This window comes from Podarcis muralis, chromosome 8, assembly GCF_964188315.1.
Source record: "Podarcis muralis chromosome 8, rPodMur119.hap1.1, whole genome shotgun sequence".
NCBI lineage: Eukaryota > Metazoa > Chordata > Lepidosauria > Squamata > Lacertidae > Podarcis > Podarcis muralis.
The window spans coordinates 41,880,425-41,899,110 of NC_135662.1; the positions used below are offsets into that span (position 1 = coordinate 41,880,425).

At 40.2% G+C, this 18,686-nt stretch overlaps 1 protein-coding gene across 5 annotated transcripts in view; it reads left to right on the forward strand.

The window, feature by feature from the left end:
- Nucleotides 1–18,686, forward strand: part of KLHL14 (kelch like family member 14) — a 62,357-nt gene that overhangs the window by 37,353 nt on the left and 6,318 nt on the right. For 3 of the 5 annotated variants that reach the window (XM_028737075.2, XM_028737071.2, XM_028737073.2), the window contains exons 4-7: nucleotides 2,168–2,257; nucleotides 7,021–7,099; nucleotides 14,752–14,942; nucleotides 15,045–15,203. In XM_028737075.2, coding sequence (XP_028592908.2) covers nucleotides 2,168–2,257; nucleotides 7,021–7,099; nucleotides 14,752–14,942; nucleotides 15,045–15,203 — 519 coding nt within the window. The remainder of the gene's footprint in view (nucleotides 1–2,167; nucleotides 2,258–7,020; nucleotides 7,100–14,751; nucleotides 14,943–15,044; nucleotides 15,204–18,686) is intronic. The other 2 variants (XM_028737072.2, XM_077933069.1) reach the window with 2 other exon arrangements.

An 18,686-nucleotide genomic window follows, 5' to 3' on the forward strand; every position in this document is an offset into this window, starting at 1 on the left:
TTTCTAGTGGGCTGCTCACAAGTTGCTCAGGCCTCCTCTTAAGGGAGAGGGTTTTAGTAATGCATGGAATGATGGCGTTACATTTAACTTGCAGAAGAAAGCTTACCTGTGGGCTCAAATCTCCGACTTGCCCCTGAGTTATAAATTAACATACTGGCTGTTGTGAACTAATACGAATATAAATCTACACATGACATTAAGCCATTCTACCTATCAATACATTTTCCAAAGCTATAGTTCTTAAGCTTCATCTTCCAAAATATCTCATTGACTTACGTGGAACAACTGTGTAAGTAATTTGAAAATTAACAGTGTCTATGTCTAGCTGCTTAATGGCTGTATAAGATCTACCAGCAATAAGTAACATTAATTAATGCATTTTCACTAGCCTAGCTGCCTAACAATTGCTTTTGCTTAGGCAGCTGTACAACCACAGACTATGAAAATGATGTTTGACCTTTACTGGAAGCTAAATTTGCACCTTGCTTATTCACCACTGCATAGGCAAAATAAATAAAATAAAATAAAATAAAAATCAGTAAGAAGCTTAAACGAGACTACTTGATCTTTAAGAAAATGTGTCTTCAACAAGAAAGCTGCACATATTTCTTATTGTTATTTGCATATGCTATACGGCTTCGAGTGCATTGAGAAAAATAAAAGATAATAAAACAAATGAAATGAGAGATATATCACCCAAAATAATCCAAGTGTGAGATAGGCTGCCTCTTTTTTTGGCACTGGCAAAAGAGCACAAAGTAAAAGCTGGCCCTGAGTCATATTGATTTCCCACTGCACTGGTTTCCTAAGTGCTCTGTTGATCCGTTTCAAGCAATAAGTTCCCTGCCTGTACATGCACATCACCTCCCCATTTGTCCTCACCTAGATTTAAGGTGCCCATATGATGAGCTGAACAAGGACATTATTTTTCCTACTGGTGACACCGGGCCAGAACTACTGCATGTAGTATGATAGCTAAACCTGTGTAAGTATGCATTTCAACATACGATTTTTGATAGTGTTGCATTCCACAGAGCAATACATATTATGGCATTAAAATTGCATATTTTTGTTTTACAGCTCTAGCCCTGGGAAGGGGAGGGGGATGAAACAGGAAAAAAGATTTCCTGCTTGCCTCTCCCCTCCCATCCCCTCAAAAAAAATCCTATCCTAAAAAAAAAAAGGATGTTGCAACTATGGTAAAACAGTTTTGATCTTTCAACAAAGGGCTCCCTGATTAGATGGATGGAAAATGTCTGATTGTGCTGCTAATGACATTGTACAGGAAATTAAGCGTATACATTTGGAGAAGGCATTAAATCAGCAGGACCTTAATTTAAAAACTTAAAACTGTATGGAAATGCAGCTTGCTCATTGCTGTGTAAGAGAAAGCTGCTGAATACTTTGACTCTTCTTATGGAAATGTTGCCAACAGTACTAAGCTTGTGGAGGGTGTTTTCTTTGTTTTTTGCAGTGCTGCTTTTATTTAATCTTCTTGCTATTTACATGGTACTTGCAGGACACAGTTGACAATTGCAGGTTTAGCCATGTCTCTTTCATTTTTAAAAAAGTTGCAAACCTGCTACAAAGTATATTATTGGCCCCTTCAACTACAGCATACCTGGGGTCTTGAAGACTACTCAGCCCACAAGTTGTGCAATAGCTGACGACACAACTGTGACAGGCTTGTGAAGTTGCATTCGGCACCCCCTCAGGAACTGCAAGCCTGGAGCAGCTGTTATGACAGCTTCTGTGTATCATAAATCACACTAGCAGCTGTTAAAACAGACCCTGGGCTGTGTAGCCTTAAGATCCCACGTATACCTGTGTTTGCTGGGATTCAGCTACAAGTGTTGATGCTGAAGAGATCAGCACATCATAGCCCAGTTTGGGATAGTGCGCTTAGAGCACCAAAATATGACAGCAAGCAAATACAAGGGAAGGAAATTGGTGGTGATTTAATCTGGTTATTTTTTCCAGTTTCTCCAAAAGGGATATCATAAAGATGGGATACCAGCAACTTTTAGTTTACTTGACATATGTACTAGAACTGAAGCATACTAATATTATGTCTGCATTTATGGTTTGGAGCTTTCCTGAAGTAAATGTCTCAAAGCAGCCATTGTATGAAATGGAGCTTGATAAAGAATACCTGTTTTGTTCACAGTTATGCCGTATAATAGTGCCCACCATTGTGTTGTGGAAGTAGAAAATTTCTTGTTCGTATTGGGAGGAGAAGACCAGTGGAATCCTAATGGTATGTACATAACAACTAATGGAACTATAAGAATATGTGAATAGTACAGAAGTACAAAATATCCATTTGCAGATGTACCTCAAGTTATTTGTCTTCGGTCATATGACTGCAGCCATAGATCTTATATACCCACAGTCAGCTGCCCTTCCAGGGAGATGCTGTTTAAAGGAGTTTGTGATTTGCAGTTTCATGTCTCTTTTTATGTATGCAAACACAATAATATTCCGTATCTGCAAAAAAATGTAGTATGTGAATCAGCCCATTAGGCTGTGACCCTAAATTCACTTGCAGCAATAGAACCTCTGGATGAAGTGGACTGCCAAACAGCTCACAATGGCACATTCGGACATTATGCTAAACCATAGCTGAACATTATGAGAGTGAGCCACAAACCTGGACTAACATATTCATACCTCCTCTGGCGGGTCCCCATGGAGTTCAGAAAGTGGTTAATGCTAACAGTGGTTTGTTTTCAATAAGCCAACTTCATAATCCACGATTTGACATTGGCTTGTTTCAAACTATTGTTAGCATTAACAACAGTTCATTGGGTTCAAACAGTATGATAAGCTGTGGTTAAGCAAAAACAACTCCTCCTAGTGGTCATGCCAAAGTGTGAGCATGCAAGGTTGAATCTTGCTGCAGCTTGTTCTTGTTATGTTAAACTATGGTTTTAGTGTGATATCTGAACAAGATCAATAAAACTGATTAAAGCAGTTTTGTTTTGTTCTTGCAAAGTTCCATTAAAACTCTAAGGCCGCAGTTCTAGAGAGCTATGTCATGCAGAAGAGATACACAGCCTCATGTACACAGTCAGGTATTTTTAAGGTCTTGCTGAAGCCATTTGTATACTACACTTAAGGCCAATTTTATGTTTAGAGACCATTTCAAGCTGAAAAGTGAAAATTTTGAAACACAGAAATGAAGGCCCTATGCTTCAAAAGCTAACTATGTTCTTTCTCACCCACCCACCCACCCAGCTAACACAGTAAGTGGGCTTGGGAACTGAGTGCTACCCAAAAACCCAAAAAGCTTGAGGACGCTGTCAACAGCATTCTGTGACATACCAAGCCCTTCACCTGTAGCAGAGAAACTCCACATACGGTGGGAGAATATTCCACACGAGCAATGAATGCTTTCATGTGAGGAATGCTTTCATGTGAGGAACTCTGTGTACACGTTCTAGTTCCTCTCCACGGGCAGCCAAACTGCTGATTTGAGGCTTTGGTGCCTTTGTCATTCAAGCTACCACATCTTCTTTATATGTGTAGACAGTGTTTTCCAGACTAAGGCATTTCATGGCAGCTATTAGGAGTTTTAACCAGCATTTCATGCTTTTATATTATTTTATTTAGAATTTTTTCTACCCTGCTCTTGAGCTGAAAAAGAAATCTTGGTTTACAAATCAGTGGCGTAGCGTGGGAGGTGCAGGGGGGGGCCGGCCGCACCGGGCGCAACATCTGGGGTTAGGGCAAATCCATGGGTTAGGGGGTGCAAATCCACGGGTTAGGGGGCTCAAATTACTTGCCTTGCCCTGGGTGCTGACAACCCACGCTACACCACTGTTACAGATCAATACAAACAAATCAGACCCTGTCCTCAGCCTTGCAATCTAAAAGGCATGACACAAAAGGAAAATAGATTAGGAGGGAGGAAGAAAAAGCACAATGAGGTAGCGGTTCTTAGTTACAAGCTCTTCTGAGGACCAGCTGGTAGGGAGACAGTTCAAAGAGAATAAGAGCCAAATGTGCTGGTCTCAGCTGTGCTGATGAAATGGCCCTGCATCCCTTCTCTTCCATCCTGTACCACAGCCTGATGGAAGGAGGACCCTGGCTTCTCAACACTCTGTGTATTTCTTACTGCAGTAAAGCAATGTTTACAGTCAGTGCTTTTCTTCCAGTTCCAAGCCAGTCCCTTCCAGGTAAAATGTTATGTATGCAGTATCAAAAGACTGTTTGATTGTTCCACTACACATTTATTTCTAATCTTGTGCAAGGGATTCACATAGAGATTATCTAGTAGTATGTGTTCCTTATTTGATTACTTCATAAATTTTCTGCAGAGAGAAATTAAACAATTTAACAGACTTCTGAACAAAGCAAAAGAGAACAGTATGCCTTGCAAAATTTAAAATATTGTCAAGACATTGTTGAAGAGCTTGCACATGAGGACAGAGTTGCAGTTGTAGCAGTCTGTGTAACAGAGATAATTATGACTGGCAAACTATAAAACAGCTTGCAGGTACACATTTTCACTTCAAAATGCCAGAAGATCCAGCTGAAATTACATATACTGCATATATTTTATTGTGAAAGACCCATTTCAGCATCTGCACTAAACCAAATTATATCGAAGCGTTACATCTGTTCCTTTCCTTGAAAACTGAGATAAACTAGTCCATTCCATGAGCCTGTATCCGGTAGGTTTTTGGGTTTTTTTTACAAAAATTATTTAAATCAATGTTTTGGAAGAATAGCTTTTCTACTTTATTCCTGAAATGCTACTGCACAAAAGGTTGCAAATAATTACTTCTAGAACTGTAACCTATAGAACTAGTTTGAAGACTTCTGTTGCAACTCCTCAAGCCTTCTCCCACGTTAAAATACCCTTGACCCCCCCCCCAAATTAGATGGCACTCTTAGCAGAAACAGTGGCATGGATGGGGTATCTCCCCAGCTTTAGAATTCACACTTGAGTTCCCTCTGATTTTTCATGATGGCTAGAGTAGAACTATGTGGAGCACTGACCTGCAAAGGGAAGCATTGTACAGGAACACCTAACTGCTGGGCTACTTTGCCCCACTTCTTTTCCTTCCATCTCATTTTAATAGTGGCAAGGTAGTTTAATAGCGGCAAGGTAGTTTGCCTAACAGGGAAGCATATTAGAGGGGTGGGAGTCGGCTTAGCCCTGCCTCCCCAAACAGAGGGCATCTGAGTGAGATCACTGATCCATCTAGCACAGTCAAGCTCCCTATTATTCAAAGGAGCCCTGCTTGATTTCCCTATTAAATGTGGCGCTGCTTATTTACCATGTATTTCAAACGGCTATGTAGATCACCATTCAGTGCTAAGTTGAAAGGGAAGGAAGAATGTGAGGAACAGTTTCCAGCAAGGGATTAAGAGGAGGAAGGAAGATTTAGAGATCAGAGCAGGTGTGACTAAGGAAAGATACAAGTAAGTAAGTGTTGAAAGAAGGGGCTGGGGAAGGCATAGATGGAAGGTGAAGAAGGAAAGAGGGAGAAGCATAATTGTGGGCGGTTGGAAGGGGGGTTTTGTACATGAAGGGAATTGAGGGGCATTGTTCCAGAAAAACATTGAATATAGATTACTGATGAACAGAATCTCTGGGATAACTTCCACTGTTAGAATTGTTGTGTAATTAGACATTCATATATGAGAGCTGCTTAACATTACTAAAATATTATCTTAAGTACTCAAAGACCAGAATGCACAATTTGCTCTCCTTACAGACCTTATGGTTTCCTTAGCATAGAATGGTGAGATTTGGGACACATTATATGTGCAGTCTGAAATTGTCTGGTAACTAAGTTCTCCACTTGTTTGGACTCGTCGGCTTTGCATGTTCAGTCCCGTAAATAGCATCTACCTATGCTGGATGGAGAATACACTGTTTTCACCCTCACAGGTGTGGAATTTTCATTTCACTATGAACCATTTTTTTAGATCAAACCCTGAAGGCCTGTTGGGTAAGAATCTCTGTTAGAAATTTAAAAAACACCAAAGAGACAAAACTGTATTTTATTGATTAATGCAAATTCAGTGTATAAAGGAAAGAGGTTGTAAGCATTTGGGGTTCCTTTACACTAAAATTATTTACCTGGTGCACTACCCACTACACATTTATTTCCTTCTGAGATACATGATTGGGTTGTCATGTAGCTGTGATTCAATTTTTTTTAGTCACACATACAAGAAACAAGAGGGCTTTTTGAGATACTTGTGTGCTGAAGGCTCAGGTGTTAAACAGAAATTGCCATGCACTCCCTTGCTCCAGTCTTCTTGCTTTGATGTCAATCTGTATGTAAAATATACTGCAATCTTAATATCTTGAAGGCATGCAGTGCCAGAGGTTAGTAGTCAGGATAATGTAGACTTCCACAATTAGCCTTTGCTTTGTTTTGCTTTATTTGTGACTTAGGGACACTAGAAATACATTATTTTTAGATGGCACATATAAATCCTTCTAAAAGGCAATATTATAAAAGGCAGTATGTATTTTCCTCTTTTTCCTATATGGGAAAATCTCAAGATTGTAACATCAAATCCCTAACGTAAGGATGCCTGAGCACTTGGTAAAGATGTGTTCACCTCCCTATAAGCAATCAACATCACCCTCTTCCCATTGCAAACTGGGGAGACAAGAAAGAATGTCAGATATACCCATGGTTCTACAGATTGCTACAAAATATTCATGAAATGCCACGAGAAGCCCTTCTCCCTCAGAACAATAATTTCCTATTGTCATAAGATTTATGACACTTAAAAAAAAATGCTAGTGGGTTTCTGTCTTAAAGAGAGACTTGTAGGGAACCTTATGAGACAGAGCTAAAATGCTTTGTTTTTTACTACTTCCATAGATACCTATTAAGAACTGTAGTTAGAGGCTGTTGATTTTGTGTGTTTACATGCTTTGCTCTAGAGAGAAGACCTCGATAAAGATTGACAAGTGAAAGGAATATACTATTGCAGTGATTTGTAATGACAGAAAACAGAGAGTTAAATCTGAAACTAATTTCTTTACAGGAAAGCACAGTACAAACTTTGTTAGCCGGTATGATCCTAGATTTAACAGCTGGATACAACTTCCACCCATGCAAGAGAGGTAAATGCTTGCTATATATTTGGGGTTGGGGAAAGGGTGGCTGTTTTACCTAAGAGAGGAAGATGGTTGGGGTTTAACTTAGCGGTGAAAATGTGAATGGTGAAAGTGTTGAAACTGATTTGCACTAGCAAATAAAATATAATAGTGCTAGATTATCTTTCTGCTGACAAGAAGGTACTTTCAAGTAAAAGCTGAACTGCTACATCCTTTTCATAGAATTGTAGAAACAGTGTTTCTTTCAAATCTCTGAACTATTTCACAATTACTATTTTCTATTATATTTTTGCTTTGCTTTCATTGAATTTCAGCATGCATTGGCAGAGCAACCATTCCTTGCCTTTTTGGTCACTTAGGCTGGTAATGGCAGCACCCACTAGGTCCTGTACCTGCCCACTCCATATAATCAGGTGGTAGAAGAAGCTGGCAGAAGCACACTGGGGAAGATGAGAGGTACCCAAAGGTGGTACCTTTCTCCCTTTGTCCTGAACCTTCTCCGCCCACCATAAGCATTCTTTGCTCCCCAGCCATTTTACTTATTAAAGTAATGTATTAATCTATCGTCTTGTTTAATACAATGTCAGGGTGACTGTGAAAAGTTCAGACCTCAGGTAAGCATGGAGGTGTTCAGTAATCACACTAAAAAGAAGCCAAATATAAAATAAGGAACAGTGAAGGACCAGAAATCAAGCACCTAAATGTATAAAATGTCTTGCAAAACTTTAAACCAGATTAAAGTGGGTATGTATAATCCACTTCTACACCATGTTGTTCAACCTCTTCCATAGAGAGAGACTTGATTAGGGACTCCCTAGATTTTAGGTTGGGGAACGGTTATAAATATGTAGTTATTATGCAAGCCATTATCCAACTCCTAATACAACACAGATGCACAGTATATAAAGCTTTTGGGGATACACTATAGCTAGGACATCCATAAAAATTGAAGATGTTCAGCTCGTTATCCAGTTGAACAAATCTACTTGTCACAGCCTCACTGCCTCTAACTTAAGGCAGATTTAGTGTCTGTAGAGCTTGTACCATGAGGGTTTTTTTAAAAAAAAATGGACAGCTTTAGATTTTTCTTATAAACCTGTCTGATATTTAAAATATCATTTGAAGTATTTAGAAGTCCAAATTCTGTTTCAAAATGGTGTTCTAATTATCAAAACCCTTCTTTGCCGGGCTCTTAAAGTGAGATAATTAACCTTCACCCTCTTAGCTGAGCCTACATAATTCACAGTGATCAATTATTTCAGTGTTGTACGAGCCTCTGAGGATAAGACAGTATTGCTGAAAATGTGATTAGACATTTTAAAATATGTGAATTGTTTACTGACTAGTCCCTTGTGACTTCTTTGGAGACTTCCAATTTATTAAGTCAAGTGCCTTTCAAGACAGTTTTTAGTCATTCTTATTCTTTACTAAAGAGCTTTTATTCTCTCCTTTTTATGACAAAATGTGTGCAATAAGGATGTTTTTTTTTCTCCTCCTGTGAAGCAATAGTTTGTTTGTTTATAGTGCTCTATAACAAAGTTCTCAGGATGAGTGACAACAACAAAACTATTAAGAATTTATTTAACAATATATTTATTATTTTATTTAAAATATTTATATGCTGCCTTAAGAAGTCAAAACTCCCTCAAGATTGCTTCTATAAAAACAGTAATTGTAAAGATAATGCAGTATAATCGCAAATAAAAAATGAATAAACCAGTAATAATAAGACAGGCAGACATCAAGTTTGAAACTAAAACAAATATAACCAAGACCCACTGCAGCAGAAAGCATAGCAAATAAAAACTCCTTTGAGAAAAATTCAGTAACACTAAAACATGATAGGGAATAAAATTCTGTGACCCTGTCTGGAGAGCCCATCCACATGAATCATTCTCTGGAGGGAGAGAACATGGATTCACTTCTTCCCCAATAAGTATTCAGCCAACCATCTGTTGGGCATTGCAGAGTCTGTACGTCTGCACAGCACTGCACTGGGTGCTGAATACTGATCAAAAAGGGCCTCTGCAATGAAGAGTCAGTATTAGTTAGTTAAGAAAACTGGGACATGATCCATTTATGTCCTACTGATTTCATTGGGAGGGTTAAGTATGCATTTAACTTCCTCCAATTGAAATTAATGCAAATTAAATACTTTATTTTTTGCTGGATTGTTTCCATTTTTAAAAAAAAAATTGTTATAGTACTGCACTTCAAGTGCAATTGCACCCTCTTTGTGATGTAAATTGGCCTTTGCGCTGAAGTCCTAGCTATTGACATAGTTGGTACAATGCTGATGAGGCTGAAAATCTGTGACTTAGATGTACCCCACTTTAGCACATGAGCAAGTTTCCATACAAAGCCAGCCCAGCAGTAACAGGTGGTCAGCTCCGCTCACCTGGGGGGGCATTTTGCTGAGAAGTTGATGGAGGGTGGCGACCTGCCTCCCCACCGTGAACTTTCAGAAAGTCCAATGGCCACAGCTATACCACCTCCAAAGAAATGGTTCAGAAAATGAAAGCAGGAAAAGAAGCATGGCGGAAGCAAAGAAACATCGGAGAAAATGGCTGTCTAAAGCAGCACGGAACAGTTTGAAAGGGTATATTTTCTTTTATGAGTCCTCTGCAGTCCCACACATGGGGATGCGCCTACACAGATAGGATTTTCCATGCCCTGGAAGATTTGTTTCTCTTCTGTATTCCAAGAGACCTTCAAGGAAGCTAACAATGTAATAAATTTAGTTTTCAGTTGTTAAAAACAGCACAATATAACATCCAGAATTTCAAAACATCAAGAAGCACATAGAAACATAGAGTAGCATAAAAGAGGCACAATATGGCCCTGGCCAAACAGTGGCTTATAAATTGGAATGAATGGTACAATTTTTCCTGCAAAGTATTTGGCAAACTCATCCTGAAAGGCTCCGTTGCAATAGCTCTTTGACCACCTAGAAAAGCTATGTTGGATGATTATGAGCAGATGCAGTGGTGACACAAAAGCCATCTTCGCCATTATCACTGTCTCACAGATTAAGTTATAAAATGGGTCCTGGCCTCTGTTTTATTCAATCCATTGTAAGTCTTCTGCTATGACTCCTACTGTTTCATCACCACCAGTTCCATGGACTGCCATAGAGCTAGCTTACCTCTACATAAGAACAGGCTGCTGGATTGCATGTTACATGGGGGTTTTTGTGGGTGGGTGTAAACAGTGAGGTCAGAAGGAAATGTAATGCAGATAATTACATATTTAACAGTGACCTATCACAAAACTGTTCGTTTGATAAAATGGAGTAGACAGAGTCAGCTTCTTGGTCTTTAATAGGGAGCTGGCCCCTGTGTCCATACCTCTTGTATGGCCCACTGTTGCTGCTGAGTATCTGTCCTATTTAGGGGGTTGTCTGAGAGCAACTGGAGGTCTGCCACTCAAGGCTTATGTGTGGGATGTGTCTGTCCTAGATGAACTGTAGATCATTGATGATAGGCTCAAGTGGCTTTGACTTGGCTGTTGTGACATCAAGTGGTAGTTTGTCGTTTTCTCTTCTAGATCTGTTGTGTAGAAGATTGGTACCTAAGAACAGTTTGGCTTTGTTGATCTGATTTTTCACTTTGGGTGTTTGATGTGAATTATTTTAGTTGTGAGGGTCTGTCCAATCCTATGAATCTGAATGGATGTTGTTGTATATAAGGATGTGCTTATATGTCCATTAATAGTTGCACATTTATGTCCAGAAAGTGAACCTCTTGCACAGTGTGTTCTAGACTCAGGTTGATGGTGAGGTGATGTCCTAGTGGAACTGCGCAAGTGATCCCTTACCATAAGTCCAGATAATAAAGCATGTCATTGAAATCTCAGATGGACTCTCATATTCCCTGGCTGACTTTAACAGCTATACCTGCAAAAACTACCGTGGCAAAGTCCTAAAGATGATATTTGAGGCAAAAGCATCCTCATGGACTCCTCCAGCTGTGATTTTCTCCAGATGTTTCTCCAGAAACAGCTTCCTTATCCCCCTATTTAATCTGGTGGAGCAGTATAGTTCCATTAGATTGAATGTGGGGTTTAGACTTGTTTCCCTATAACAGGTGTGTGTTCAGCAACACATCCTGGCTTCTGTCCCTACAGTAGGAGATTGTCTAGAAGGTCATGATCTAGGTTTTGGTTGTGTTCTCTCTCACGGTCAGAGAAGTGAACTAAGTGGGAAGGTGCTGTCTCTGTCCTCTCATCATGTAAAACTTGCTACTGCACTTAACTGGCAGGATCCTGTGCTCCTAATCTTCCAGAGATGGGGTAGCCAATGTGGTGCCCTTCAGATATTGTGGACAACAACTCCTACCACCCCTGTCCATTGGCTATGTTGGCTGGATCTGATGGAAGCTGCAGTCCACAACATCTGGAGGGTAGCTGTCTTTGGCTGTCTTTTTTCCAGAGCTTTCTAGAAAGTCTCACCAGTAGTCTATGCAGGTGCATTCTCCTATATTCCAGCATACCCACTTTTCATTGTTCACCCTAAAGCAAAGAAAGACTAATTTGTCAAATTACATAACACATATTTTTTGATTAAAATCACTTCAGCTGATTTTAGGGTCTCTCTAAAAGGGTTCTTGGCATTGGTATGATCAGTAATAACTCTGGTAGCTTTTCAATCTAAGACTGATAATCAAACTTCAAGATTCAGGGCATAAATTCATTGCCTTCGGGGATCAGGAAAGAATTTCTTTTACTTTTCCCATGTAACTGCATTGTAAAATTTAGCTAAGTTCATTGCAGAGACTTTTCACAAACCACTGCAGGACCTGTAGCTGGACTAATATCCTGATCCACAAGAGTAATTTGATGTAATTTCTTTTACTAGAGATGGCAATATATTTCTCAGGACTAGATGTATATGAGGGGATGATTTCTTTTCTAAACTGAATTTTTAGTGCAATATTTTATCATGGAGGACTTTTTATAGCAATTAAATTTTACATTAATTAACTAGAGCTCTATGGCTCAAGTGTAATTTATTTAGTGGAAAAGAAGGATAAGGGAAACTTAAAATCTTTACTATTGGGAGTTTGCCCATAAAATACACATTTAATCTGAAGAATGAAGCAGGCTGACTGTTACATTTCTGCTCCTAACAGTGACACTATGTGGATGAAGTCAAGAATGCACATAGAGGATACATTTATGAGGAAACTTGTTTCTAAAGATAGCTGAGATGGAAAACAACCATTTATTCTCTTAGTCACACAGACATAACCTCCATCAGATGAAGTTTTAAATAATCTGGCTCAATCTGGATAGTTAAAACATATCTTTTTAATATAAAAAAATAAGCATATGTCTCACATACATATTTCTCACAGGATAATAAAGTGTTTTATTCATAACCTTTTAAATTCACTTGGTATTAAGTAAAGCTTTCATACTGAAGGAGCAAATAAATGATTGGCGCTGATGTGTGCAAAGTAATGCATACACACATAACATGAAGAGAACATGTGCATTTCTGAGAGAGAGCCTGAGTCTCTGCGAATCCAAGAGCATTTTAACAGTACTCTTTATCTTTCAAGGAAGTGGGTCCTTGCATGATCACATGCAAATCTTAAAGCTGCTGTGCAGAAGTAACCAGTGGAACCTGCAATAAAATGTTGAGATGTATCTTCCTTCCTAATAGGAGTGCTTCTGTTCAGGGTTCTAGCTAACTAGTCTCTCCAGTTAGGACATTCCACTCCTCCCCTATTCTGATATGCTCAATCCTCAAATCCTCATTGAGCTGGAGTGTGTTTTTGTGTGTGAGGATTGCTTGTCTTAAGTTGTCTTTTTTAAAGACTTCTTGTGCTTCTGCAAACTTTCAGGGCTTTCCCACAACATGCTGAGATTTCTCTTGTGTTTCTCAGTGGCCTCACGTTGGCCGTGATCCTGATAGTGCTCATCGCCTCAACATCCTGTTAAAAAGGAAAGATATACTACATTTGCTAGAAAACATATTTGGACTAAAAATGGACTTTGTTGCAAGGCTCAAAGGTGCTTTCATGGTTGTGTGGGAAATGAAGTGTCTCCTATGTTTTTAGAAATATATCGTTCAGGAGTACTGTACTAAAAATGACTTGACAGCACAGCATGGTAAGACAGTCTCCATAAATTCTGATTCCTTACCCTGGAACTAAGGAGATGTTCAAAACTTTGTTGAGAGTTAGCTGGATAAACCTTTGTTGGATGGCAAGAATGTAATACAAGGAAAGTTGTTCTATTTGCAGTAGTGCAGAAAAAAGAAAAAAAATGATAATTGAAGAAAAAAATCTGATGATGTGGTTCTCTTAGTAAATTGGGAACAATGACCCATGAAGGACTATAAAGAAAGTGAATGTCAAGATAATTTATTATTGTTACATTATCTATCCTTCCCCTCCCCCCCTTTTTTTTTTTTACTTTATCTTACTGAGTTGCTGTTATCCTTCCATGGAACCAAATATCCTAAACATTAATGAGTTCTTGCTTAAATCTTCACTGCCAATAAAATTGCTTTTAAGTTAAACTTCTGCTTCACCAAGTGATTGTGTGGTAATTGACAATACTACATAAATTGTTCTTCTGAAAGACTACACACAGAATGCTCAGAGGGAATCGTTTCACAGTCCAGTCACAAACCCCAGTTCACCAATAGGCCACTGGACACACTGAGGTCAACATGAGCAGGAGCGCCCGAGTTCTCTTCAGCATCTTGTATATGGAGCATTTGCAGTAAAAAGAACGAATCAGACATTTCATGTGAATGTCTTTGAGTGTGCGTGCCCTGGAACCCCCTGTATAGGTGTGAACTGACTTGAACCAATGCAACAAGTATTCCAAGCAGTTGCTTGAAGCAGAACAATTCTAGACCTAATCATTTAGTACATCTAGTAAGGGGAGCAATATAGTGGGTGAACATTGGGATGCACTCCAGAATCCTGCAGATCCTCTAATCAGGCATACTAGGAGAAGTGTGCCTCATGAGCCCTTGTGATATCACAGAGGATGCTGGTTCACAATAGCCTTCAATCAAGCACCACCTAGACCTTTTTAAGTGTCCACTTTCCAAAGCTGAACTGCCAGGACTAACAAATGCTGTTGCCCAAGCAACTTATATGTAAGATAAACTCCCAAAATACCCGCAAAACACCCTACATCCTCTCTTTGTCTCCTTTCTGCACACACCATCCTTGCTTGCATTTTTTTGAAATCAATAAGCCCCAATTCTTAACTTTCCTTTGTAGAAAAGTTGCTCCAGCTCCTTGGTCATTTTGGTTGCCTTTTTGGTACATTTTCCAACTCCACGCTATCTTTTTTGTATTCCATATGTAGCTGCTCCATAAAGTCATTATGATGTTGGCATTTTGATTTTTCCTAATGATTCCTTTTTTGTAAATAAGAAATTGCAATGGATAATCCAGAAATCATTACAAGTGAATAGTTTTGGAAATTTTGGGTGATACTTTGGGGTGGGGAGGTGGGGAGTTGTCCGAGTTGGGAGTGCACTGCAACCTTTTTGGGGAAAGTCACCCATATTCTCAGGGATAAATGAGTGGGGGGATTCATGTTAGAATAGCAGGTGATAAGTTCTGTAAGACAGAATGATGGAATTAATTCTAGTCACTAGAAACTAACTGCTCTATTTGTTTTTTCTCTAGGAGAGCCAGTTTTTATGCCTGTCGGCTTGACAAAAACTTGTATGTGATAGGTGGGAGAAATGAGACTGGCTACTTGTCAAGTGTGGAATGCTATAATTTAGAGACAAATGAATGGCGTTATGTATCTTCCCTACCACAGCCCTTGGCGGCACATGCAGGAGCTGTACATAATGGGAAAATCTATATTTCTGGCAAGTTGTTTTCTAAACTCCCCTTCATCGCAAAACAAAACCCAGTTATTCTTTTAAGGTGGGGTGCTTCCTTTAACTAATGAAGGTATATTTGATTTGTAGGAGGTGTCCACAATGGTGAATACGTTCCCTGGCTGTACTGCTATGACCCTGTAATGGATGTCTGGGCTAGAAAACAAGATATGAACACAAAGAGAGCAATCCATGCATTGGCTGTAATGAATGATCGACTGTATGCAATCGGAGGAAATCATTTGAAAGGTCACATTTTTAATAGCAAAACAATGTAATATTCTGTCTTTTGATAAACACTATTTTTGCTAGGTTAGTTAACTAAGTTTAAAACCCTGCCACACAATTTAGCATGATCCTTGAGCCAGCATCTTTGTGTGTGTGTGTGTGTGTGTGTGTGTGTGTGTGTGTGTGTGTGTGTGTATATATATATATATATCAAATCTACTCCAAGACCCTACCTACCAACCTATAAAAACAGATCCCACCACCTATCTGGAAAAAACCACCAAATCCAAAATAAAAGCCTCTCCTATCAGTGAAGAAATCCAGCTAAGAATCATCCCCAGAGAAAAATCATCCAGATGCCCCAAACTCTACGGCCTCCCCAAAATACACAAAGAGGGAACACCACTCAGACCAATAGTCAGCTCCATAGGCTCACCTCTACAAAATCTCGCTAAATTTCTCGCCAAGCAACTTCAGCCCTATGCAGAATCCATCTCTTCACACGTTCCAAACTCCTTCCAGTTCATAGAAACAATAAAGAAGCAAAACCTACATCCCAATGACCTACTTGTGAGCTTCGATGTTGTATCTCTCTTCACACAAGTGCCCATTAATGAAGCCTTGACAGCCATTCAAAACAAATACAATCCCCCCGAATACATCTTGGACCTGACCAACCACTGCCTAACCAACACGTACTTCATCCACAATGGACAAAGATACAAACAGATAGAAGGAGCACCTATGGGATCACCCCTCTCACCGGTCATCGCAAACCTGTACATGGAACACTTTGAAACCAATGCTTTAGACAAGTCAGAACACAAACCCAAACTTTGGCTCAGATATGTTGACGACACCTTTGTAATTTGGCCACACGGGAAGGAAAAACTGGACAGCTTCCTCACACATCTCAACAGCCTACACCCCAAAATACAATTCACTATGGAAATAGAAGCCAACAACCAACTTCCCTTCCTTGACGTCCTAATCTACAAAAAACCTGATGGCTCCCTAGGACACACTATCTACCGGAAAAAAAACACACACCAACCGCTACTTACATGCACAATCACACCACCACCCTGCACAAATAAACTCCGTAGCCAAGACTCTCATCTCCAGAACCAAACGCCTGGCTGACAAAGACCACTTGACAACTGAGTTACAGAATCTCTCAAATGTGTTAATTGCCAATGGATACCAGCAAAACAGGGTTACGAAGCTAATCCAAAAAGAAACACCCCCCAAAAACCAAGACACAGAAGAAAACAATGGCATGGCCCTCCTTCCTTATATCAAGGGCACTACAGATAAAATTAGCAAAATCCTCCATAAACACAATATCAAAACAGCCTTTTGCGCCAACCAAAAGATAGCCAATATCCTCAGAAACCCCAAGGATAAAATCCAGTTGGAAAACCAAGGGGTCTATGAAATACCCTGCAAAGTCTGCCCAGCCACGTACATTGGACAAACAAACAGACGAATAAATGCACGTATCGCAGAACACAAGAATGCCGTCAAAAAAGAAGAAAAAACTTCCTCTCTTTTCCAACACATGAAAGAAACAGGACACGAAATTAATTTTGCAGATTCCAAATTGCTCTCTAACATGGAACATCACCACAAGAGAATAATCATGGAAGCCATCGAGATAGAGAAACACCCTCACAACATGAACAAGCGTGACGACACATCCCGCTTGCCAGACATCTGGAAATTAGCCCTCCCCACAAAAACTGACACCAGATCCAGAGGCACACAGAACGCCATCACCAATCAACCACACCAGACCCAAACCCAGACCCTCTCCACAGATAAATTACAGACACCATCCAGTAGCCAAACCATGATGGCACCTCCGGATGCTGCACCCCCCTGCAATCCCTACACAGATCTGGCTGGCACAGGCCACAAAACCACAGCTCGCCCCTATACACGAAGCCAAGCCAGAGCACAACTACAGCCATCTTCTCAGAAAAACTCTTCACAAAGTTCAAGAGGTCAAGACACAAAGGCTTTAGCAACTAATCCACACCTAATGACCCACCTAAGTGGTACTCAGGATATCACTCAAGAAATCACTCAAGATATCCCTCAAGCAACTAAGGAACAAAAGAAGAAAAGGCACACTAGCCTGGGAACTTCCTCTCGGCCCAGAACATTGGAGGCTATACACCACACCCCTCAACAGTATTTATAGGAACTCAAACACTGAGATCCTGCTCTGTTCCAGTAACAAGAAGCCGAAAGCACCAGCCTGAAGATGACGAGTGAGACCTCGTCGAAACGTCGCCTAGACACCCCAACTTTTACACGGGAAGACACCCGAGGACACCAAAACCTGCATACCTATACCCGTGAAAATCTACGAAAGCATATATATATATATATATATATATATATATATATATATATATATCACTACATTAAATAAATGAGTAATGAATGCTTTAGATAATACAAAAATGGGAACTTCCATTACTCAGAAGCATGGATGATTTGTCATCACCGTAAATTCACTGTAACAAACAGATTATTTCTGACCCAAATTGCCAACAGTATTTCCCTCTGTAAATCCTTTCCCAAGCTGGAGAAGAAGCTGTGCTAAGGCTCTGCAAAGAAACAAGTCCTTAATTTTAGGGGTAATATTTAACAACATTTAAAATCCCACACTCATCTCAAAAATTGTCTACGGAATTTATTTCTAAAAATCATTATTTGCATTCATCTTACTAGGGGCTACACCCCTGCTTGCTCCACTTGCCAACACCCCTGACCTCCCCCCATTAACCCTCTACAGCTTCCCTTTCCCACTCTATGTCACTACTAAGCTCACTATTCATCTTCCCATCCCATTTCTGAAGTCTCTGTCCTGTTCTGCAACCCTGCCTTGCACCTTTTTTCACCTTCACCCCTATGTCTATTCCTCCTCCTCCTCCCCCCTTTCGTGTAACCTTGCACAAACGACCACCAGGGTAATCTCCTGCACCTTCCTCCTCCCACACCTTATAACTGCTGAGCACCTTTTTCACCTTCACCCCCTTCTCCCCCCTCTTCTTCTCATTTCTCCCTTCGACACAGATAATCCCCATTTCCATGCCTTAAAAGGGACCCCTTACCATTAGGTCCAGTCGTGACCGACTCTGGGGTTGCGGCGCTCATCTCGCTTTATTGGCCGAGGGAGCCGGCGTACAGCTTCCGGGTCATGTAGCCAGCATGACTGAGCCACCTCTGGCAAACCAGAGCAGCACACGGAAACACCATTTCCCTTCCCAATGGAGCAGTACCTATTTATCTACTTGCACTTCATGCTTTTGAACTGCTAGGTTGGCAGGAGCAGGGGCTGAGCAATCCTCTCTTAAATTCTGCACCATTATCACCTTTCATCCCCATTCCTACCGCCTCATTTCTCCTTTTTCAACTCTCCCTTGCATACAGGCCACACACACACACACCATTTCTATCCCTCCTGCTCTCTCCTTTTCAGCAGCCCTCTTT